The sequence below is a fragment of the Echinops telfairi genome, unplaced genomic scaffold (assembly GCF_000313985.2).
Source record: "Echinops telfairi isolate 266 unplaced genomic scaffold, ASM31398v2 ScPeMD7_18;HRSCAF=68, whole genome shotgun sequence".
Classification (NCBI taxonomy): Eukaryota; Metazoa; Chordata; class Mammalia; order Afrosoricida; family Tenrecidae; genus Echinops; species Echinops telfairi.
Window position 1 is genome coordinate 73,541,191 of NW_022103915.1, and position 26,103 is coordinate 73,567,293.

Consider the following 26,103-nt stretch of genomic DNA (forward strand, 5'->3'; position numbering starts at 1 on the left):
TTGCACTGGAGTTAACAGGACCTTGTGGCATAAGGATGAAGTAATTCATCCGTTCATTCATTTTATTTCTGGCGAAGGACGACATTTTTGCACTTTGAATGTCCCAACATCAGCACTTGCTTTGGCCCCCGTCGGAGGGATGGAGGAACAGAGGAATAGAATGTCTATTCCAATAGGCAGTAGGGCTAGATTATAATGTATCGAGTGGGATCTTTTCGGAAACGTTTCTTCAGTTATTCTTCTACTGTGCCAAATGAAAAGCCCCGGGAGACCAGGCAACAGTGGTCTGGGGTTTTCCTTTGAATGGCAGGTTCTATGCTTTCCCAGCTGTCAAATGTGTTCTCAGATGGACCGTGATCTCTATGTGGTTCAAGAAGTTAATTTTGGATACTAAGTTATACTTTTCCTACAAAGTACAGATCTAAGGCAATGCAATATTGTGAAATAAAGGTTACCCATCCACCTCCGTGTGCTTTGGGCTTTCAATGTAGGGAATGACTATTTTGATAACACAAATATTCTGGAACTACAGTGAAGAGAGTGAGATCATTCTTGGCAAACCACACTGAGACTCTGATGACAGCCGTTCTGTAAGTATGAAACATTAATCTAGAAAGAAAGTACATGCTCAGGTTGGAGTGATGTCTACTTCATCAAAATCCAGCAGCTCAGATGCAATGCACATGGCAAGTGAACGAGCCAATTGACAACTTCACTCGATATTAGTTTGCCAAATCAGATCATGGACACAGCGCATCTTTGATAAACTTTGCTTCAAAAGTTCAATGCATGCCTACACATATTTATCTTTAAACTCAGATCCGTTACTAATAGAAAATATGGATTAACTTTCACCATTAAAAACATTTTCTAAATGTCAATGCTGAGATCTTATTTAAGGTGTGGATGTGGGAAAAGGACAACAGACAGGAAAATTCTGCTTTTTCTTTTCAAACAAAATTACTATAAACCTTACATTCAATTGTTTTACAGCTCAATTGATAAGGTGTGTTTTTTTTTATTCAAGAAAATTTTAAAGCAACTAATTTAAATATGCAAAATTATCTTGAGTTGTTCATACGTGAACTTAAAAGCCGTGCAACACAGGAAAATTAAGTAATTATGCCTCCAAGTTATTTACTGCAATTAAGCTCATTTATCATATGCAAATTAGTGCAAACTGGTCTCATTAGTTACTAAATTACTCAATATGAGCTGAACAATGTAGCACTCCAGTTTGTAATGAAAAATCCCTGTAGAAGCAAGCAGTATCAATTAAGATAATTTGCATATGCAAATATATTCACTAACTTTCTCTTTTTCTATATTTAGTTTTGCATTTTCTTACCATTCTGGAGCATAAGGAGATTATAGGGTCACTCACCTTTCTTTATCACAGTTAAACTCCTTCAAAATGCTTCTATTATTTAAAATAATTTAAATTTTATCAGAGCACAGATGTCCAGCAAGTTCCTACTTTGCCAATAAGAGCCATCGGGAGTAAGTTAGAGGATGCAACTTTTCTGGAGAGATTTTCTTTTCTACTGGAAAGTTCCAGTGAAATAAATGAAAATGTGGAATTGCAAATTGTCCATCAAACAGGAAATGAACTGGGAGACACCACTCATTTGTCATTTGGAAATACTACCATCAAATGTAAAGGGAATGCGGACCTGGCTAGGCAGAATATTAATACAGTAATAACTTGTCCTTTGCCTTCCTCAGCCCTGGAGCTATTTCAGGTACATTTACTTTTCTTCTGCAAACTGAGACGACATGCGACCTGGACCACAGCAGATGTAGCAGGGGTCAGGGGAGTCCTTAAGCGCTTGGTCATGAACCATAGGTTGAGACTCACTAATCAAAGATGGATGGCTCCAGCCCTCCAGTCGCATAACCGGGGAAAACCTGTCGGTCGCCTGTGAAGGATGAAGTCTTGGGGATCTCACTGGGCAGTCCTCATCTGTCCTACGGAGTCTCTGGGAACAGGGATTACTGGCAGGAGGCTTGGTTGTCCTTTTATCCCCCTGCTTCACCCTTAAAGAACAGTTCCTTTTTCTGGTCAGTTCCTGTTTTCTCTGTAGAATCTTCAACCTAGGCTTCGACAATTGGCTCCGTCTCAGACACTGGAGCAAGACTGTGTCTTGAAACACTTGAACAATCATGAAAATGTAAAATGGCAGACAATACGATTCATTTTTGCTTCATTAAATCAAGCACAAATTTTTAAGTATTTCTGATATAAAACTACTATGTTCTCATTTGTCTAATAATGATTCTACAGGACCAAAATGGAATGTAAACCAAATAGTTATAATTCAACTGCATGCACTTAATTTTCAAAATGTAATTGATAATAGAAACGTGGAAATGTAAATGCAAATCCTGACCTGATTTTTTCGAAAGCTGATCTATAAAATCTTCTGGAAAATAGTCTCTTATTTGAGACCACCCCCCCCCCTTGTCTCCCATGGTTGAAGGTGTGGAGATAGAGAGAGTACATTTATTGAAGTCTGACATTTCACAGAGGCCAACCTGAGTCACACAAAAAATCATCGACCACTTTGGCTAACAAGTAAAAAAACAAAGAAAAACAGAACTGGTAAACAAGCAAAAACAGGTGTATTTTAACTTTCTTCTGCTGGTATACTGCATTAAGTGTTGGGCTATTAGTCCCAAGGTGGACGGCTGAAACTCACCAGCCACTCAATGGGGGAAGCTGAGGCTGTCTGGCTCCTTAAAGATTACAGCCTCAGAAATCCACAATGGCAGTTCTACTGTGCTCTCCTCCATGAACTCCATAGCAGTGAGCTTTATTCTCCTTCTTCCTTACTACCTTAATGAACAACAACAAAACAACCCAAATTCACCGCCATCGAGTCAATTCCGACTCATAGCAACCCTGTAAAAGAAAACGGAACTAGCCCTGTAGGTTCCTGAGACTGTAATCACTACATCCGGACCTGTAAATAAAATGGTATTGCTCAGAGATGGCCATACGTGTGTTTTTCTATGACCTTTGCAAAACCACCATCTTCCCAGTCATGGTGGGGCAGACCGGGAATCCCACCACCATTCTGGACAGGCTTTGCTCTTCCATTCCAGTCAAAGAAATTCAGGGAGGGCTCCATTCTGTTGTACACAAGGGTGACGCTGAGTTAGAGTCCACGTGACACCAGTGAAGAGGAGCAACAATTTTAGAAAGTTTTGGAGTTTTCTGTTGGTCTTGGTCTCCCACAAAAGGCTGATCCAGGGAATTCTCTTTCAGTTTAGGGCTGGCATATTCTAAGACCAATGCAAAAATCCTTTAATGACGAGGAATAACCTAGGGTCAATGGCATAGATATAGGAGTACTCACGTAAGATAGCTAAACTCAACAGGAGCACATGAGTAACGTGTTTCTGACAATATTACCTCCTATTTGAACATTTCCTACAGAATATTGTTTTCATTTTTCCGAAACTAAGTTTAAACACTGAAATGCATTACCATTTCACTCATGTATGACATTGTATTTGCATCCTCCCCACTAATGCTGCTTCACTTTATCTCACATCACAGGTGTTCTAGCAGTCAGATCGGACCTGAGAAATGGAAGCCGTCTAAGGGCTATTTTTATCCTTGGGTTCTGTAAATCATGGTGAAACGTAGGAGGGGTACTTCTTATGGTTATGTTCATTCAATACAACATTTTATTTCTTTTCTAAAACAACTGCCATCTAGTAGATCCTGATTCATAATGGCCCTGTAGGACAGGGTGGACTGCTCCGGTGCGTTTCCAAGACTGGAGTGTTTTGTGGGAGTAGAAAGTAGGCGTTTCTCCCGCAGAGCAGCTGGTGGTTTCAAACTGCTGGCCTTGCAGTGAGCTACCTGATGTGTACCCACTGAACCACCAAGGATAAATCCTATCCTTCAATTATGTTGTAAGTATTTAATTGCTATCAGGAAAACCATGCATTACACGCTATCAGAAAAAAATGTATACATTCCCCTCCTGTCTTTCACCATAATTTACAGAGGCCAAGTATAAAAATAAATCTTGAAAATCATCCAGGTATCAGGTTTGATCTGATTGTTTTAACACCTGTGATATGAGGTGAATGAAACAGCATTAATGGGGAGTATGCAAATACAATACTATAATTTTTTATAATAATTATATAAGCATTATTTACGGAATGAAAAAAATGTAACCCTTCTGCCAAGGGCATGCAAATAATTAAGATACTCCATTCATAAAAATGACACCTAAGGGAAAGGCGCGCACTATTTAATTTCATGTGTTACAAAGATGACTCTTGTTACCATTTTGTGTTTTATTAAATCTGCTAAAGTCAAATATGAATTCTCTTCCTGGTTGCTCAAATTGGGAAACTAAAAATAAATTCCAATCCTATCTCCTCTTATTAAGGCACCCGTGGAAAGGGAAAGCGGGTGCTCTGAGCAAGTGGGTGTGCTTTGTCAGAGTACTCTAGTCAGGAAAAAGGCCACACACAACGATGCCGTCCTCAAGTGCATGGATTTCTACTGAGCAGCAATTCCCAGCGCACTTCCCAATCTTGGCCTGCTGACTCCCTGCTCTTCCGCTGATCAATACAAGCCCACAAGAATACAGTGAACTGAAATGCCTCTACTCAGCCTCAATAGAAGGATGTGTATTTCATAGCCTTGCAGCTGCAAGACATACACCGCTCAAGTCTCAACTCTGCTACCAAAGACACCCTTCCCTGGATTGCATGCCTGAAACTGCCACCCATTCATTGTGTCTGAGGACTGGTCGCAGCTGCGTGTGGGTTCGCAAGGCAGCCCCACGGTTATGCAGCATATGCTAAGCCTGGCAGTGGCCCTGACTACATACAAATAACCATTAGCTTAGATTTGTTTGCCTCCTCTCAGGAGACAAGAAGTCAAATTTGAAGGGATCCCACATCAGGATTTATTCATTTCCTAGGAGAATAGATAGATATAGTCTCCTAGGATAATGTATATATTCTCCTAGGAAATATATATACATATATATATGTATGTATGTATATATAAACACACACACATACATATGACATGAGAACTGAATCTGTATACTAAAATGCACAGAGTGGACACAACCAAAGATTTGAGCAATCGTGAGCAAACAGGAAAAAACCCTCGTCCCTCACTGCAATCCTGTAATTACAGGGGACTTCCTATGAACTTCAGTGAAACATGAATACGCGTGTAGGTAGAAAGGAATCTTGGTCCCTGGTACAGTGAAGCCATAGGCATTTCTTGAATCATCCCCAGGTATTCCAAAGTGACCTCTTGTTTACCTTTCAAAACCAATCTGCCCTCTAAGAATGTTAGCTCTAAATATAAATGGCTTAACTCTTTCCTTTAATTGCCACTATCTTTAAAAACACCCCTTTTGTTGGGAAAGTGGTATAATCTAGTTAGTATCCTGGATTTAAGTCCCAACTTATCATTGAACTAGTCATTTAAGTTTCTTAAGTCAGGTTACTCAGTTTTAAGTTGTATCAAACCACGTGAGCATCAATGGTGATATAAGAAGGGAATCTAGTTCCATACATGAAATTTATTACATAACAAAGATCCAGTTAGTTTAATCTCAAATGACTTAATTTTTCTAATTTAAACACACACACAGGCATATATCACACGATATTTGCATTAATAAACAAATGTATTGATATAATCAAAATACCCTAATGGCATGAAACTGGTTAAATAACTTATGGAACATTTACAGCCACAAATATAGCTTAGCCATTATAAACAATGAAAGCCTATTCTTCCTTGTTACAGACATAAACACTAGCTATTGATTCTTTTCAAAGCTGATTGCTAAAGAGCATATAATTGGCCAAGAGAGTTAGTTTTCCATATTTGTTCCAATACACACAAAATATGTGTTCCCATGAGAATCCCAATATGTAAACACACCCTTTTGTATTAAAAGCAAAAATGCCCCTCGATGCGATCTTCCCATCTCCTGCGTTTCCTTCCCCACCAGCATCCGGACCCTGCTTTACTCTCTATCACACCTCAAGTTTACCTTAGGTGTCTAGGACTTTACTGCAACTGTTTCTAAAGCACCTCTAACAAATCCTACTGCAGCGCTCAAGTACAGACTGTCCGGGGGTTACCTTAATAACCTGGACATACTAACACTTCTCCCTTCAGATACACCCTACCTTTGTTTTCCAAGTCCCCACCACCACCCGATTACTCTCTCCCAATCTTCTGTCTTTCTCTTAAATGATGATATGCCCAGGGATACTTCTTCTCGAGCCATATCTCTTTGCTCTACATTTTTATCATGGGCCGCCACTCAGGACTGGACAGGAAACGTTCATCTATACACTAGTGATTAGCGATTATCCTCTTTTCCTTCAACCCTAGCCTGAGCCCATCCCAGCTTCCCACTGCTTAGCGCATTGTAACTGGCTGTTTCAATGCGTCTGCTTCACCTATTCGAATGCTACGTATCATCAGACAGCTAGTTATCCATATGGAAATCTTGTGCTCCATATTCACTCCTATGACTCCCCTAGCTTTTCGTACATAATTAACAGTCATGTGCCAGGGATTCTATTCCAGTTTCACACTTGTGCCTCTAATCACAGAGCCTCTACCTTGGAGGACATGTTTATTTTCTCTGTCTTGGACTGTTATCATTTCGTAAATGGTCTCTTTTTACATCATCCTCAAAGACATACTACATATTGTTTATTATGGTAACTCTAGAAAAAAAGGGGGAAAAAAAGCCCATCCATATCTTGTCACTCTCCTGTGTCAAGGTCTTCTCCATGAGCCCAGTGCGGGTCACAGAACAGCATCCAAAGGTCCCTGTGTGGCCACTGGGCCCGCCACAACATGCCCCCTGGGACTACTCTGGCTCAGCCCCTCTCTGTTCCCCTGGACTCAAGTCAAGAGTCTTTAGAATTCATGAACAGGGCAAACTATTACTAACCCCCCACCCCTGGGCTTTTACATGGATGTTCTCTTTGCTGGGCAGTCATCCATTTTCTTTACCTAATAAGCTTATTCATCCTTCAAAAATGTCAGTAAGTCTCCTTTGATGCTTTAGGCAAACTTAGAACATTACTCTTTTGCAGCTCATAGCACTTGATTTGTGGGAAGATCTCGCATTAAGAGGCCTTCTGATTCCTTGTCCTCCACTGGCTCTTAGGACCAGCTGCTGTGTGCCCAGCACAGTGAAATTTGTTCTTCAGGCATTTGAAACTTGATTTACTTAGATGACTATCAAATATGGGGTCAGAAACTATGCCTACCTGCTTATAGGTTTTTAGTAAAGCAATGGCAAATAACAGAAGGGGAAAGTGGAGGTGGGCAAAAGGGACGGAAGTATTCACTCTAATCTTCAACTATCAACTCGGGTCAATCACAGCCCCTCATCAAAGCGAATATGGGAACCCCATTATCCTTGCAGATGACTGGCGTGTTGTTGAATGTGGCATTGGCATAGATCTGTGAGTTTCAGGGCTTCTCTCCTAGGAGGCAAGGTAATTAATTAGATGCTAATTAGATACCCTGGGGTGGCCCTCCATATTTCTACTGCTTCTCTTTCCCTTCCTAACCACATTTCCAGTATTTCCTTTTGAGAAAAAATATAAACCGACTCTTTTATACTCTTATGATCTTAAATTTAGCATTTACAACAGTAAAAAAAATCTACTATCAGACTATTTTGCACACGAAAGGCATCTGTCCGGCAGTAGCAAAAATGGAGGTACAAGGTGAGAGTAACCTTGGCCAAGATGACTAAGTTATGTGGCAACGTGGCTGGGTCATGACTCTCCTGTGATCCTCCTCCATGTTTGTGCAACGCCCTAGGCTTTGGCAGTGTAACTCGGTACGTAAGGAGAAGGTGCACGTGCCCTGGCCACAGACCCATTGGTTAGACTCAAGCAAGACGCTTTCGTTTCCATGGCAACTTGAAGATTACCTAGTCGAACCGCACTTTGACACTTAACATTCTTTAAAGTTTTCCTTCAAATATACCCTTATCCAAACAACAACAACAACAACAAAAAAAAACCCCCAATGCCATCAAGCCAATTCATCTCATACCAATGCTATCTGCACACCAATAAAGCAATGACTCTGGACGTATTCCAAATGCGGACAGCTGCATTTAGAAATGTCCTTGCATGAAGTTGATTTTTCCCTGCTGTTCAACTCTCATCTTTTTCTCCTTATTTTCCGTACTATGAAGCAATGTAGAGTGTATTAGTGAACGGACTTTTCAAATATAAAAAGGGCCTTAGTAATTCTTTTGGGAAATGTGTTTTTTGAAACTAAACTTTACCAAGACCCCTTGCCTCCTTTAGAATCAAGTCTAGCCCTTTCACCAGGCTGCTTGTCCCACTTCAGGTGACATCAGGTGTACATTCATTTCTTAATGTTTGGTGCAGAATGCGGCTGTGCCAGCTTCAGAGGAAGAAGCTTCCCAGGCTCATTTTCCTCAGTCTTCTTTGCACTCAGTACAGCGCACTATTAGATTGACATGTGGGACAGACGTTCTACCTCAGTCTAATATTGAACTTATTGTTTTACGCTCAATTCTGATTCCTAAATGTTGTCTTACTTTTAAATTCTTAAACCCCTAAGCTAAGAATCTAGAGCCAAGTAAAATCGATAAAAATACAATTCAAAAATTAATAGCATAGGGTTATTCTTTAAGGGATTTCTCTCGTTATTTCAGAATATAAACAGAAGTGATCCTGAATTACACCTGAATCTAACAATATAAATGTTCATACAAAACTTAAAAAGTAGCGTCTCAACAAAGCAAGAACAGGAAAAAAATCAAATAGAATTTTAAGGATTTAGAAAGAAGTATGACCCTTTCTACATTCTTGAAATAAATCTTAGGTTACACACCCAGATACTTCAACATTGTATGTGCATAAGAGAATGGTATCTCTCAAGGTTTGTTTCAAGAGATCTCACTGCTGTGGGATGTTCACATATACTGAGGGAAAGAAATATGAGATTAAAAAAACTTTCCAGGTTTTCTGATTATAAGATCATTCAGGAACTTAAAACTTCCAAAAGTGATTTGTGACATCTTACACTTCATAAAAGACCAAACTCACTTTAAACTAGTTCATAAGACTCATAAGTCCAATTACTGGACTTCACCCTACAGGTTCTAATTCAGTGATCTATAACAGCCTCCAAGAAGCTGCACTTCCAATGTCTTCCGAGATCCTGACAATCTAAACACTGCTTTGGGAACCCCCTGGGATTTGACTGGGGACTTTTTTTTTCTTTTGATGGAGCACACCTGGTGAAGACACTTTTCTAGAAAATAAAAGCATTGGGGAGCCCACTGTAAAACTCTGAATGAACAAGAATCTGGAGTTTCAAAAATTTTATCTTAAAATTTATGAAAGAAAAAAATAACCACATTTTCAAGATCCAGTAAATCACCTAACTAGTCCAAGTATGTCTACTTCTGTAAGGCTGTGTTCAAAATGTTTCTTACATGTAAGGCTTCAAAGGGGCTGGAAACATTTCATTATCATTTAATTTAAAAATTTCCATGAACTTTTAGAAGCCAACTTGTATTTAAAAGGTTGTTTGACCAAGATATCATTTGTCCTCAACGCAGAAACCAGGTAGAATCGTTATCCGTAGATGAAGGGAACATGTATTTGGAAAGTTCTTAAGAATAGTTTTTAATAAACAAAGATGCTGCATTTGGGATGAATTATCACTAGAGTAAAAAACAACAGTTCTAATGGAAAAGCCTATTGTTTGTCATGAAATTCATTGGCAAAATCTATTATTATCTGTCTCCTTTTATTTAAATATGCGCTTTTAAATTTCATCTTGACAACCTTTGTAACTTGAGGAGGTGAGCATTAAAATGAAGAGTATTTAAGAATACACTCAAGCAAAGAAAAATTGAAACTTGACAACATGTAGAAATGTCACGGTACTTTCACAACATAAGGCTATTCTTCCAAAAACAATACGTAGCTCTAAAGACACACATGTCCAATTACAAACACAGTGCACACACAGTCAGTCTGGGGGCAGCCAGCTACTATACACTGCACATTAGCTAAATAGTGCAAGTCATCTAAATCATCACAGCACAAACAATACTTGCCCTCCCCTCTCATTAATATTCTCTCAAGGAATGGCTTTCTAAAAAGAAAAAAATGAATTCATAAGAATTTCACAAATCCAATATGAAACAAATGAATGCATAATTGGAAAAATTAAAACATTTTAAAATATGTACAAAACATATGGGGTTTTGTGGTTGAATTATAAGCAAATTGCTTTTAAAGGTACCTGTAAAATGTGACTTCCCAAATGTGCTTCAAATACTTCAATAGCGAGTGCACTGGGGCTCCTCCTTCGTTGTGCACCTGTAACTTAAAAGAAAGAAGCAAAAAAAGGGAAGAAGGAAAAAAAGAAGGGAGAGAAGAGGGGGGAAAGAATTAAGTTGAAGCTCAGATTGCATATCTCCAACTTAATTTATCTCTAATTATATTAGTAGTTAGTTACTCTAACAATGAAATTAAAAAAAAACACAACACCCAACGCTAATTTTTATACTGCATTGTCTGAGCATATGCAAAACCTAGAATAAATTTTCCACTCAGTATATCAACTTCTAGAAGCATTAAAAATGATAAGCAACCTTCGAACTTTTTTAATTCCCACTTTCATCTATCACAACCTACAAGATTGTTTTAAAACTCAACTCATAAACTGTTTCCTAACATTAGGATATAGACATTTTAAAGCATATACACGTTGATTTTCCTCCCTCAGAGAAACCTAAACTTTTCATATCCTTTAGGCTGCTAATTTCTTTTTAACTTTAGTATATTAAATGTAATAACTCTCTTGAAATTTCACAGTATGTTGGCTATAATTGAATTGCACTGAGACTTTAATTAATGAGCAACATTCGTATATCAGAGTGGCTGGATTATGTTTTCACTGAATATTAACATTTAACTATTCCTAAAATCCGATGAGAAGTTCCGGTATGCTCTTCGCTACATGCCCTCTAGCAGATTGGTGATGGGTCCTTAACTGGAGGCACATGGAGCAGCCCTGTTCTCTAAGCAGCACTCAGTCTCTTGCCAGCATAACCTCACGCTTTGATTGTAGATCCCTTCTCTACTCACAGAGCCCCCCAACCCTTGACACACGTGGACTTAATGTAAAATCGAGGCCCTCTTCTTTACAATTGTCTTATATGTGGTCCTAATTGGATTTTAAATTTCTGGACATCTTTGTTCCCTCTACTTTGTAAAAATTCTCACGGTCAAGAAAACTGGTTTTGTTTATAGGGACGCCGAAGAGAACGTGTTTAGCTATGGTATCTGTTTTTAACAAGTAAACTTGCATTCCCTAAAAATTTTATTTCAAATGGATGTTCCCCACCAACACAGACATCACAAACTGAAAAGCAAATCAGCCCCTCCCCCCTTATCCTACTTCTAAAAATACTTTCAGCTTGTTGACAAGACATTTCCAGTGAAAGGGTGCTGGGATCATCTGGTTTCATTTCAGTGGCTGCGTCCGTCAGTCTGATCCATAGCTTAGTGGGGGTAAATGCATTTATGCTTCTTGGGCCATGCCAAAGTGAGGCGTTCACCCCTGCTATTCAGTTAGTGTCTGCATGTCTGCAAGCGCACTCTGAAAACGGCAAGGGTGTGAAGGGTCATTCCGGCTGGCAAGGTGAAAAAGGGGCTTTTTTTAAACAATGGAAAATTTTTTGAAATGTAATTGAAGAATGAGTATTATCAAAGATTTCCACTGGAAGGGCTCTTAGAGCGCTCCCCTATAACCTTTTCCATTTGGTTCAGAAGTAAAGCACACAAGTAATATTTTTAAGACAGACGAGTCAGTTTTCCTATGCTAAGATTAATCTTTGATGTAAGTAAAGGAATCAATTTCTAAAAGTTTAATATTCAGATAAACTTAAGACGTGTGTGCACGCGTGGGTTTTCTGATTAATTTCCTATTCTAACATGCACATTACTCCCTTCAAAATTCCTTTGGCAATTTTGATAATGCAGCTGTCTTGCTGAATACTGTTTTCAGTTTCTAGAGTGTTAATTGCACATTATGGTAGCTTGGTGCGAATGATCCCACATGAATAAAATCTGCAGCCTTTTTTTTAAAGATTGCACGATGGGCGGTTTCGGGAGGGAGAAGGGGGAAGCTGGGAAACTTCTAAAATGTCCACTCTGTGTTTTGAGGCAGTCCTTATGCTTCAGAAAGTTCCCGAGTGGAAGTCCATCGCTGGAGCGCACTTCAGTACTTCCCATTCCAAAGTTCAAAATAATCGGCTGTCTTTCGGAGGGAGCAATTAGAGTCCAAAATATCATCGGACATGTCCAAAGAATTGATTGTGGTCTAGTAGGTTGCGGGGACTGTCCCAGGAACAACAGATGGCTCACCTGCCTTCGAAAAATTGACTTCTAGAAGGTGTTGTTAGAGTGATACAGGCATGGCCATGAAGGGCCTTTCTGTTCCTACCTCCCCCCCCCCCCCCTGAATGGTTAGCCTCTTCTCTAAATACATGTTGCAAATAAATAACAATTTTATTGAAAGAACCCATTAGCTAGCCGTTGGTTTGCACGTCTTCATAGGAACATACATCCATGTAGCCCATGCGCATAGTTACTCTTTGTTCTTCAAATCCCCTAGAAATGCGAGTGTGCATCCCAGGATATGTTAGCTTAATACACAAGTACTTGTAAGTAGTTTCATGCTCTTCTATTCAATGGCATTTTTATGACCCTGGAACTTCTCTTGATTTATATGTTTTGCACTTACACAAGTGATGTGGGGCTGTAATGACAGTTCCTAATTTTACAACCCACATAAATATGTTAAACAGGAGCCCATTAAGGCCCTGCTAGGGGTGCAGCTCGGGCACTAGCATTATTGGTAACTGCATAGATGTTAAATATGTACTTCCTCTCTCCGACTTTTTATCCTGTTGTATTTGGCATTTTGATAGTTGAGACAATAAGCTGAGAACTCTGGAGCAATGCCAATATAGTTATTTTGATGTCATTAACTTTATAGAGTATCACTGATGTCTGAAGAAGCATTGAATGGCCCTATCCATCGTAAGACCCAGTGTCCTCACTGCTGCTTACGTAGATTTCGCAGATTTCTGTGTCTGAGAAGTTGACAGTTTCTAAGGCTACTGGGTGGGACGGACACAATGGGCACTTATTACTGAACAAGGTATTGTTTTCATTTAATCTGATCTACGGACATATTCCAGTGATCTGTTTGTTCAATTGAAAAACAAACCCCAACTTTTTGAAATTTAAAGAACATTAATTAAATTAACAAACACCACCATAGCGTATTGCTAAACAAATGGAATGTGCGATTCTTTAATACACGCTGATACTGAGATGTGATTTTTTTTGACATTTTTTTAATTAGTTGGGATTTAATGCATATTTTGTATGATGTCATATTTCATTCACATCAAGTGAGACATGTGATCTTAATTTTATTAGTTTACTGATAAAATAAATCAAAGGTTGCCTCAAAGTGTTAAAAGAAACCAAAGAACATATTTTGGAAATGAGGATGCAACAAATGTGCAAATGGGTTTGACACAATGGAAGGATGTCTGGATTGTGATAAGAGTTGTATGAGCCCTCAATAAAATGATTTTTTTAAAAAACAAAGAAACCAAAGATTTAATCATAGTAATTCATCCTGCAGTAAAGTTAACAAATATCTACCATGCACCAAGATGTTGAGCACAGGGCGCTTAGCCATGTAGCCAGTGTTATGAAATGACCTGAGCATTGGGCTAATCAACAGCCCCAAAGAAAAACAATGTTGAACATTTTCAAATAAACTTGGGTCCAGCACATAACTAAACACAACAGCACTGCGTTTCACAAGAGTTAAAAATAAAGCACCAAGCGCTACACCGGTTTTAAGGGGAAGAGAGCAACAGAGAAGGGATTTTGAAAACCACCTAGAGACACCCTAATGGTCCCTTTCAAACATCCAAAAGAGGATGAGCAACCATTTGGGCCTTGCATTTGGCCCTTCTCTCCTCACGAAGGTGAAGGAGTCCACAGCCTGAAATGTAAGTTGGTGTCCCTCACCGATGTCGGCACAACGTCCCCATCTAGCCTCTTCCGCATAAGCTCACATTGTGGCTTTGAGAATGAATTCCCCGCGGCGGCCCTACAGACAATCACTCTGCTGGGAAGCAGACCACACGCCCGCAGTCACATCCGTAACCAGGGCTCGTCACCTTTGGGAGGCCCAGACGTGAGGAAGGCGGAGGCTTAGAGCTCTGCGGGAGCTTGACCTATTCAGCCAAAAGGTCAGCTTGCCACAGAAGAACCCATTACAAAACAGAAACAGGACAGCTCAGTGGACACACATCATGAAAGGCAGCCGAGTCAGGGGCCCGACATGCCTGGGTCCTGCGCTGCCCTTTTCCTTCGGCACCCTCCCTGCCCCCACTTCCAGAGCAGGAGGAGCCAGGAGAATCCACAAAAGGAAGGGAGCTCACGGGCAGAATGAGGCGAAGGTCTCCTTGTTTAAGGCATCCTTTGAGAAGAGAGTATAAAGTAGAGAGGAGTATGAAACTGCATTTCCGATGGATGGCTTATTCAGAAACAATTGGCATGGTCAGAGAAGACAATGGTAGGGTACTTTCTCACTCCCACCCTCACCCTCACAGCAGAGAGCAGCGTGACATGCCACAGACATATGCTGCCTTAAAGTTCTGCAGAGCATATGTGAAGAACGGAATCAACCATCAAGTGCAAAACTGAGCTTCGTGCCCTGTTGGCTCTCAAGCTCTTGCTTTGATGGCTTCCTTCTGTGTGCTGCATGTACGGGGGCAGGGACGTGTTCGTAGGAGGGGAGGGGAGACTGCGGAGCATGCTAAATGGAATCCGCAGACATTACTGCCTTGGCTTTAGCAACCGAGCTAAGTCCAGTCAGAGTCTGGGAAAGAATGGGGTAGAGAAGGCTTAATGAGTCCTTCCATAGCTACTGAAGGCAAAGGATGTCCCCTGAAGATTCTAAATAAGCCTCCCACCCTGTAGGGCCATAGAAGCCAGAGAGTGGTTTCCCAAGAGCCTCAGGTGGCTATAAGGGGTGTGCGCACGTGCACCTATATGTCTTTCCATATGGGCAGCTGTGTTTGCCTATCACAATGTACTCTGCTATGCTTGCATTTAATATGGGGCCAAATCATCCTGTTGGAATGGGTGTGCCCAGCTCTGCTACCCATGTGCGCAACTTGTCTCTTTTCCACTTCAACGTCCTTGGTGTTGGCACATGTCTTAGACCCCAAGCTTATTCCAGGCCATGATGGGAAGACACACTGAAGTACTTAGTGTTAGGGACCAGCTTAACTAGTACAACAACTGTTGTCACAAGATACCACTAAATGGGGTTTCCACTCTATAGATCCAGTAAATTTCTAAAAACAATTATTTTTCAATGTGTTTTCACTGAGATTAACTTTTGTTCTTTATAAGGTAGGAAGAACAGAGAAGAGACAAAAATCATTCCTAACCTGAATGTCTTTAGACATAAACCCATGAGAGAAACATTTATTTAGGAGTACATACATATTGGATTTTAAAATGAATATTTACTGGATGTCAAAAATAAAAAATAGCATTTTCATAATTATATATTGGGACTTAATTTATATGAAGTGGCACTTAATCCAGTGATAATTGAAACATGAACAAGTCATATTGATTCAAAATTCTTTGACATAGCACACATTTAAATTTCTTCTAGTGTGGGACAGATCCATTGTGGAACATGACAAATGATATTACTGTGAAAATATTAATACAAAGAAATTGCTGAAATTGGGAAAAAGAAATCACATCTGCTTTTCTCAAAGATGCATATCTGCACTGTTTCGATTAGTAAAGCACCAAGTGGAAAACATACAAAACTCTAGGTCAACAGATCTGTTTAGGCAATGGAAAGTATCAAATTCTTCATCTTCCAAAAATCAAATAGTATTCACATGGCTTTTAAAATTTTTACAAAATGTTATCCCCAAAATTGCAAAGTCCCCTAGGTGTGAAATAGTACCCAAGTAGTACTGTAAAATTTCTTCACCCTGTTTCCTTCTATTTGGTGAGCAATCAGTTAGAGAAACTTCTTTATTGCAGACATTTTCAATTTCCAAAGACTCCTTTGCCCGCCCTTCTTTCCTTTCACAGTGTGGAATTCAGACTTCCGAGTTAGCTACTGAAGCTGCGGAAAGGGGAACAAGACCTGCCTTGAACAATTCCTCCTGGGAACTGGCTGCATACAGGCTAACGAATATTCAGGAGAGAACCCACTTCCTGGACAGTGGAATTCTAGCAGTTGTGGGCTAAGCGTCTGGAGGGTGGGACAGCACCGAGGAAACGATAAAGCCCTGACCGAGACATCACTGAGCATGGGGCCTCAGGACAATGCAGTATGATCCACAGTTCAGCCAAAGGGCTGTTACTCGTCAGTCATTTCATTTCCACTTTTCCAATCATTTCAAAAACAATGCATGTAAAGAAAGGACAGTCACTAACTAAATCTAACAACTGAAAAGATATCTAAGTCTCTTCTCGATATGTTTATTAGTTTCAATAAGTCGGTGTTATAGCGGCTGCTTTTGGATACCAAGTTTAACGTAAAACATTTACTTCCCTGTCCAGAGGGAAAACAACCCTAGTGGTGTATTATTAAGTTCTCAGCTACTAACTGAAAGGTTAGTGGTTCAAGCGCACTAGCTGCTCATGGGAGAAAGATGTAGCACTTTGTTTCCATAAAATTTGATGACCTTGAAACGCTGTGGGGCCAGCTCCACTCTGTCTTATACGATTGCTACCAGTGGGAACTGACTTGACCGCAACTAGTATGGCTTTTTGGTTTGCTTTTTCCAGAGTGAAGACGATGGAAAATTTCCCCTTTTCTTTAAGAAATACATAAAAGGTGAAGGATGGACCCTGGCTAATTCCCATCTCTGGATGTCCAGTTAGTCATACAGGCCACAGTTCTAAAAGGGAGAAACAGAGCGGATGCATTAACTGTGGGATTTCAATATAACACCGACTTTGGAACGCTTCATACATGTCCTTTAATTGGTAGAAATCATCTCTGTTTTTGTCTTGAAGGGCGTATGCTAAATCTCACCCCGCTAAAAACAGAAGAATCATATACTACACCTTCATTTTGAAAAGTCTCTAAAAGCCTTTCAGATGGATGCTTCCTATTGCTCTTATTCCATCTGACTTCAATGGCATGCAAATTATTAGTGTCACAATTCTGCTCCAAGTGGAAGTACTCGCTGGTAGAGGGAAGAGGTCCACCCATGTCTGTTATCTTGATCATCTTTCAGTCTCATCCCCAAAGGCCACGGTATGACCTAGGCAACATCTGCTACAAATGTGGAACACAGCAAGGTACAACCTTATCCTTCTAGTCTAATGCTTCATCCCGCCACCACTCCCCGCACCCTCCCGCCCTGGGACTTCCCCGGGGCATACTTTCCCAGGGAACCACACCTGAGATCTTCAGAAAGTAATGTGTCAGTGGGGGAGAAAGAAGGAAATGTCTTTTGCTCTCTGAAACTTATTTTTTCTACCATCCACTTCCATAGTCAGCCCTTCTCATTCACAATCTCTTGGCCTCTCTAACTTTGGGAGCCATGTCCATGCTTGGCACGATGCTTAGCAACTTTCTTTCTGCCAAAAGAAAGGTCACCATAAATAGTTTCATGAAGTGGTGAGGTATTGGCCCAAAGGACACAGTGTCTGCTATTAAAAAGTCACTCTGACCAATTTCCAAAGCTCAACAATCACAGGCTATGCTATTACATTTACTCATCCAAGAGTAAGTGTGCACTTTTATGAGAGATATTAAGGGTCTGACATAGGTGCTGAAGATGTAAGCCAGGTTCCTGTTTCCACTTCCAGATGTTTTAAGATGTCAACAGCAAAGCGTCCGTGCAGCATGGATGCTCAACCTCTGCTCTGTGCGGGGCTGTGACAGAAAACATAAAAACAAAAAGTCCTGCCCCTTCAAGTGATCAGAGTCTAGTAGGGAGCCAGACACATAAGCCAATGCATTAAGTGAGGGGGTGGAGAAGAGTGGGGCAAGGTCTCCGAGTCTAGAGTCTGGCCTGTGAGCTCACTCAAACAATGAAATCCCACTGTCAGGTCCCAAGGTCTGCTGCATGCAGAGGTGAAGGTCAGGGAAAATGCACATTAACACAGCTTCTTACGCAAGGGCCCAGGCTCCTTGCCTTGCCCTGCTCCAAGGAGCTTATCCTTAGACAGATACAGCTGGATGGTCACACTCACACAGCCACTTGCTGGGCTAGACCCTCCTACCACCCTAGCGCCTTCTTGGAAGTCAATCCCATGACTCAACAGGATTGTGCCTTCCGGCATCCATCCCTCCCTGCAAACCCTGCCATCACAATTTCACCTCTTTACTATTTACCTCTCTATTTTAACACCACTGCCAGCACCAAAGCCCCCGGGGCACATATTTACAGCACAGCACCCAGCGCAGCATGTGCAGAGAAACGGGGTCACCAACCAGGTTGTTCTTTCATCCGAGCATTCGGAAGAGGGCTTACATGACTCAGGACCCTCATGCCAAGGACCCCGGGCTTGTTCCCAGAATGGTGCCTGTTCTCTGTGCACACAGGGAGGATCACTGGGGAAGGATCGCATTACTGGGAGACAGTTCGACACAGAGTGAAGGATGTGGATTTTGGAGTCAGGAAGGACAAGTTTTAAATCTTGCATTTTTCTTATTTGATTATTTGGCTTGAACCAAGCAGGCTCTGGGGACCTCAGCCTTTTTGTAAAAGGGTTAATGCTTTAAAGAGCTTTTGTAAGGACCAGGAAGTCTGGTGGCATAGTCAATTGCTCAGCTGCTAACCAAAAGGATGCTAGTTCAAATTCAGCAGCCACTCTCACAGGACAATGATGTGTCAGTTGGCGGCTGTAAACTTCATGTGGAAGTTCAACTCGGTCCTATGCATTTACTCTGAGTCAAAATTACACCACCAGCAACAGGATTGATTGATTTATGGATGGGGAGGCTAGGTGAGCATGACCTTCCATATCCTGTTCTAGGACTTAGTGACAATTTATCTGTCTTGCCCATTAGCATGTTACCCTCAGGAAGCCAGGAGCATCATTTTGTACAAGGCTAAACCGTAGTCTTAAGAATAGGGCCCAAGTCACAGAAAGCCCCTATTAAAAGCTTATGAATGAATGAATGAACATTTTAGACACGGTGACCAGCCCATGGGAGGCACTGAACACATGCCCACTCCCCTCTTCCTTGTGAAAATCTAAAGTTGGGCCTAAGGTGGCTTTCATAAATGAACTACATTTATCCCAATTTTACCACTCAGATTAGGACATTACCCCTGTGCAGAGTCCCCATGTCCACCTTTCCTGCGGCTTGATCTCCAATCTTCAGTGTCACCATCAAGCCCGCAAGCCAGACAGCAATCAAGGCCTCAGAAAAGTGCAAACATTTCACACGTATTTTGGCAGGGAGCCAGCAATTCACTGAGGGTCGGCAACTGCCCACGGAATTTCCTTTTGAAGGATTCACTCGCGGCCCGCTCCAGCAGTAATTGGCCTCCGTTTTAAGATACTGACTGGCTCAGACATAATGCGAGTAGGTAAATGTGTACACAGCCACCCCACTGGAACTCGAAGCGGGCTCTGTCAACGAAAGCTCATGTAATGATCAGTAGTCACTGAGCACTGTACGCAGGTAGGTCTGGCTTATGTGAGCAGATCGGAGGCGGCATGCTCCCTTCAACAGAGCCACGGCTGCCTTGCTCTTGGGGACCTTCAGGTCCTCTGCTTGGGGCACAGAAACGAAAGAAGAACTCAGTTTACATGAATCTCTAAACAGGCTGGCAAGACTCTGCCAAGCTTGGCGCTGAGAACATGTACCAGCATAGACTTTGCCACTGCCTGTCCTAGTGCCACCATCAAACTTAGTCAGGGGAAGACACATCGCTCTGGGGAACTGTTGTTTAGATTTGAGTGTAGACTCAAGCCTTTCTCTGTCACAAGCTCTTCACACGTGTCTCTTCTGCATGCTCCCTTGCAGACACAAGTCTCTGTGTGCATACCTAGGAAGACTGGAGAAAGTCCGAGCCTGTCTGAGAAAGCTCAAATCTCTTGCCATTAATAGAGAACAATGGAAAAGCGGTAAGACCACACCTATCAAAGGCAGCCAACCAGAGAGAGGCCCAGAGAAACCACCCTGAGCCATCAAATGTGCTGGTTTCCACAGAAATCCCAGAGCCACAGGGACGCCTATAGACGCAGGGATGGACTGTGGATTCAGACAAGGGCACATCCTCCACATATGGCCTGTGTTCACCCTGCCCTTTGTGGGGCTGATCGAGTGATTCATTGAATGGACGGTAAGGAATCGCGCAAGACTCTCTCAATGAACCAATGCAGAGAGAGTCAGCCAAGAGAGAATACGTGCCGAAAGCATTCTGTGTGGAGACTGTGCGACTGAAAGCAGCCGCCAGTGCGTTGGCTTATTCACAAAAATTGCCCGGTGGAATTACACGCCGCTCCGCCCCTTCTAAACGCAGACAGAGGGGGGAAGGAAAAAGAGATAATGAAGGTTTGCAAATGAAGTGGGTACAACTGCGCAATCAATCAACATTTTCTGGAAAAGAATCTGCTTCACTTGCCAAAAATCTGAACTGAATAATAATTGAACCGGGATTCGGATGAGAACGGACTTCGCCACTAGCCAGTCATTTTCCCTGTCTGCCAGCTGTCTTCCTTCTCGGCTCCCAAAGCCACGGCCCCTTCCGTTTGGTATGTTCTCACAGCGAAATCTATTTAACTGTGGTTGACTGTATACGCCACGTTCCTTATATTAATAAGCTTTTTACCCTGTGCCCGGTTGTAGGTTACTGCAAATGTACTCATCTAAATACAGAGGGTCGACGAGGTGCCTTCTTCTACCAACGATGAGTGGAAGATTGTACAGGCAGACAGTTTGCCACACAAACCTGACATTCTAGTGGAGGAAACAGTACTAACAGCAATTATCCTAACAAGAAGTGCTTCTGAATGAAAAATAAAACATAATTAACACCTTCGGAGAAATACAACCAGAATACACTCCTTGGAAGCAAGGTTGTTCCCAACATTGGTTGGGACATATCATAAAGAACAGCAAACTGGCAGAAGGGCGTTTGAGAAAGTAAAGGGTCAATGAAAATACGGGAGCCACTACATGGGCCAGGCAGACACAATAGCTAACACAATGGCGTCAGGCCTATGCATGAGCTTGAGGATGGAAGAGGGCTGGGAATGTTTTGTTCTGACAAGCCTCTCAAGCTTGTTATTGGAGACCAACGCCAACAAGAGAGAGAGAGTGGGACTAGGAGAGAAGAAAGATGGTGACAAGGAGTCCTGTACTAGCTAGGGAAATAACGGACCCCCACCCCACCCCCACTGCCCAAGGGCAGAATATCTGAGCACAGACAGGGATAAAGTAAGGGAATCAGTGTCGTTTTAGGGAGTGGAGGGAGACGCACAAAGGCCCTAAGATGAGAGATGCATATTAGGTTTAGAAGCAGTAAGGAAATTTACTTGGGGGATCAGAGGAAAATGAATGTACACCTCCACTGTTGCTCAAAGAGGTGAGAAAAAAAGTGGATATTTGGGGAAGACATGAGTAGATACTTCCCAGCCTTACTGCCAGGGATGGCGGGAGGGAGGGAGGGAAAACAGTATGCACACAATGGCACACATCAGTGTGGTATGGGAGACCACGGTCCGAGTGTCCCTGGCAAAGAAGGAATGTCTGACAGCAAAGGGCAAACCGTGAATGATCTCACAAACCACAAATACTGACAAGGACCTCGCAGTTCATCCACATAATGGACCTCCATTTAGAGCATCTGAGTGGGGCACAGCCGTCAGCACACAGGTGTGTTACATAACAGGTTAATGATGTATCGTGTAAAACTGTGTTTATAAGAATACAGAAAGATGGTTATTGGGTAGTAAAGGGGGGAAATGACAAGGACCTGACCTTAGTAAATATGTTGGTAAATCTGCTGAAAGGAGTTAAAGTGTAAAGACACGTAAGTGTTAAAGTCCAGAGAGCATTGTGCTTAGTAAAGAAAAACAGAAAACAAACTCACTGTCACTGAGTCCATTCTAACTTACAGCGAGCCTGTGGGACAGGGTAGAACAACTCCCTTGAGTTTCAGAGACCACGACTCTTCACGGGAGGAGAAAGTCCCATCTTAGCCTCCTGCAGAGAGCCTGGTGGTTTTGAACTGCTGACCGTGTGGGTCATATCCCAATTCATAACCACGACATCACCGGAGTAAATGATGAATGTCAGGAGGGAGGAGATATTGGAGAGAGAAAATGTTAAGAAAAACATGAGAAGTTGAACTTGAGGGGTCTTTAGGAGCTACTCTTTGGATATGTCCAGTGGAAGTGAGGTTCAGGAAAGAGACCCGACATCTAAGCAGACATGGCTTCAAGGCTTCAGCATACACGTGGGAGGTAGCTCTCAGGGATGTGGACACCAAGGTCTCTGACAAGTATGCTTGATTTCCCTATCTACACAGTGGGCACAACAAATCATGTGCAGAATGAGAGAAAGGTTAGGGCCCAGCTCAGGGATGTCTCTGCATCCACAGACACAGCAAAAGGGGAACCACTGTGTGTGGAATGAGGAAAGAGAAGAAGATTACAAAGAGAGGCTCATCAACCGTGTTGAATGTTGTTTAGAGAACACAGACAACCCTGAGGATAAATGGAAAGCGCAAACAATGAGTTAGGGTGGTTCCTAGGCAGTGAGGGAAATATCATTCTAACTTACAGCGAACCTGTAGGACAGGGTAGACGTGCTCCTTTGAGCTTCAGAGACCACCACTCTTCCCGGGAGAATGAAGGCCCATCTTATCCCCTGCAGAGAGCCTGGTGGCTCTCTGTGCAAAGGCCTTGAGGATGTGTAAAGCGAGAAGAATCAAGCAATGTCTGAGCATGAACTCGATCGCCTCCTAGGAGCGCTGAAACTGGACAGTGAAGTTACAAAGACTAAAGAAGTGTCATGCATTTGAATGATGGTGTTGATGAGAAGATTGACTGAGCTACAGCTGGCCAAAATAATGGACACATCCGAGTTGTCAGCAGTCCAGCCGAAATGCTCCAGAGAAGAGAGGATGCAAGACTGCGTGCATCTTGAACCTCACGCTGGGTAAAGTAGAATGTCAGTGGAAAACAGGAAGAATGTCAAAACGGTAGACTGACACAGCGGCCGTGACAAAAGGCTCAGACACAGCCAGGATTTTGGGAGTAGTGCAGGGCAGGGAGTGTTTCATGGGACTGCTGCACGTTAGACCCGACCCCTCGTAAAAACCAAGATGAACAGAGATGACAGAAACCCTCAAAAGAGTGTGTGAAATCACCCACCATCAGTTGAGGTCAAGTTGAGGTGGAGGCAACGCACTATTTTAAATAAAACAGTAAAGTCAATGGTTTAACAGAACCCGAATCTACAAAAAATGATGGCCCCTGTTGGGGTAGCCTGGTCTGCTTCTTCAGGAAACTCAATCGCAGAACAGGTGTTTCGGGATGATTACTAAGCAACGGAATGATTTATAATCCAATTCCCTCAGTATATTTCTGTATGGAAAGCTGCCTAAATGCACTTGAAATCAAGATATCACTGCCCCCTGGAACCTCTGCCACCGCCCCTCCCCCGCTGATGAGTTTACATTCTGCTGGTACTGCACGCTCATTATTTTAAAGCTATCTTCTCCTCCTTGATTGTTTCCACTGTGTGACAAAGCAAATCAAGCATGTCTTCCAAATAGCCCCGGTCTCCACTGCCGGTGTCATTTTCTTGCTGATTTTATAAGATGCCATACATACAAGCTTAAGAAAAAGCCAGGATGTTGTAAAATATGCAAGCCCACATCTTGGCATGCTACTATTTTGAGGCCCACCATCACCTGTTGCACCCATCATTTCACTCGCCAAGGTGGATGGACACTCCTGGGCCAGGGCAGCCAAGTTCTCTATTCTTTACCACTTGCCCCAGCAAAGGCTTCCAAATCGTATCGACAGCGGAGCTATCTGGGATTCTTTTTGAAGTCCCTGCAACTCTCGGATCACAAACTCAATACGTATTTATTCCTCTCAGCCAAGAGCCATCAAATATCTATAGAAGATTATGGCCAGAGATTATTATCCATCAGGTACAAACTAAAGAATATTAAATAAATCACTGGCAAGCAATGGAAACGGGAAAGAAAAAGCCCACATTCCTATTGTGTTATTTAATGGAGTTTGACTAAGCTTATGAAGAAAGAGGCTAGGAACTGTTATTTGCAAGAGAAAGCAAGTCTTGATTTTCCAATAAGTATTTCTCCACAGGAGCAGTTATTTCACCTTCACTGAGGTTGAATTTTCCAGGTGGCAGGAAAGAAAGACAAGTTGTCCTGGAATTTCACGAATATTGTATATATAAACTTCATCTTCAGTCCTAAGAGAATTCAAAATGTTTGCTAGCTTCCCCAACTTGTCCCTCTTAGCTGCCCTCTACTGTTCCCTCCCGAGGCCACTCACCTGATAGGAACTCTCAGCCTCTGAACAGGGCTGTCACCTGGAAGAATTTTATTTCTACGAATTCATAGCATTACTGCCATCTCATTATTTTCCTTGAAAAGTCAACTAGTGATTCCCATAAAGTGGGCTGTCTTATGTAATTCCTTCATTTTTTTAGAGAGAACTTCCAAAGTTAGTATATTAACAAGCCTAGCTTTCTCCTCTGCCATGGCCGTCCAAGGACCCTGACAATGGTCTTAATCTCTATGCATGTGCTCTTAGGTGCTGTTGGGGCACTCCTGACTCACAGAGAACCTACAGACAATGAAAGGCACACGGCCCAGTCCTGCATTGTCCTTACAGCTGTCACGTTTGGCCCCCTTTGAAGCCACTGTGTCAACCCATCGCCTTGAAGGTCTTCCTCTTTTCCACTGCCCCCCTTTTTACTCAGCACGAAGTCTTCTCAAAGACTACTCTCCTGAGAGCACGTGCAAACTACCTGAGACCAAGTCTCGTCGTTCTCATTTCTAAGGAGCACTGTGGCTGTATTTCTTTCAAGACCTATTTGCTTGTCCGTCCATGGTGTTCAGTAGTGTTAAGAAGATGGGGGTGAGGTGAAGAAATGCAAACCGATCTGTCACGTCAGAAACACTCAGTAGCTAGTTGGTCTTTGGAGATGTTCATTATCTTGATTGTGGTTTTGGCTTCTGGGATGTAATAAGGATGGCAAAACTGAGCAAACATCACACCTTAATTATGCATGGCTAATTTTGTCAATTATAACTCAATAAAGCTGTCCTTTCCCCCCCCCCCCAAAAAATGGGGCGGGAAAGGATAAAGGGCACAAATACACAGAAATCTTGATTTCTGGTCTCAGCTCTGCTTAAGCAGCAGGTCAGGGACTTTCTATACATGTCTTAATTTACTATCCTGTGGAGTAAAACAACTGTATCATTTTCAAAAGACTGCTAAATGTTACCTACCAAGGCTGAAGCAGCAAACCAATAGAGAAGTCTGCAAGGATAGCCCCAATTCCAGCTGCGTGGACCACCCCCTCCTACCCCCAGAAGAATGCACTACAGAGGAGAGCACTGAAGCTACAGCTCAGGGAGAAGGGCGCATCTGATCAGAGCACACAGGAGGAAATGAATTGGGAATAAGAGAAAAAGAGAGAGTGGAACACATCCTGGCCCACAAAGCCCTGAGGACAATATTCCTGCTCAGAGCAGCCAATGCACAGAGAGGACCATAGGACTGGCCCCACCTTGAAACATGTCCCTCACTGACCCATAGCGTTATGGGGTTCAACAATGGAGACAGGGCAGGAATTGTGCCTGATCTGACCCAACCACACTGGGGAGAAACACTCAGGGTGTGCAGCAGAGCAGCAAGGGGAGCAAAGCAATGAAGTCCCCAGGGAATACCAAAAATAGATTTTGAGGGCAGACTCGACCA

At 42.3% G+C, this 26,103-nt stretch overlaps 1 protein-coding gene across 1 annotated transcript in view; it reads right to left on the reverse strand.

Annotated features, from left to right (window-relative positions):
* Positions 1-26,103, reverse strand: part of NPAS3 (neuronal PAS domain protein 3) — a 984,386-nt gene that overhangs the window by 478,134 nt on the left and 480,149 nt on the right. Inside the window, exon 4 of the mRNA XM_045287648.1 lies at positions 10,328-10,404. Within this exon, the coding sequence (XP_045143583.1) occupies positions 10,328-10,404 (77 nt within the window). The remainder of the gene's footprint in view (positions 1-10,327; positions 10,405-26,103) is intronic.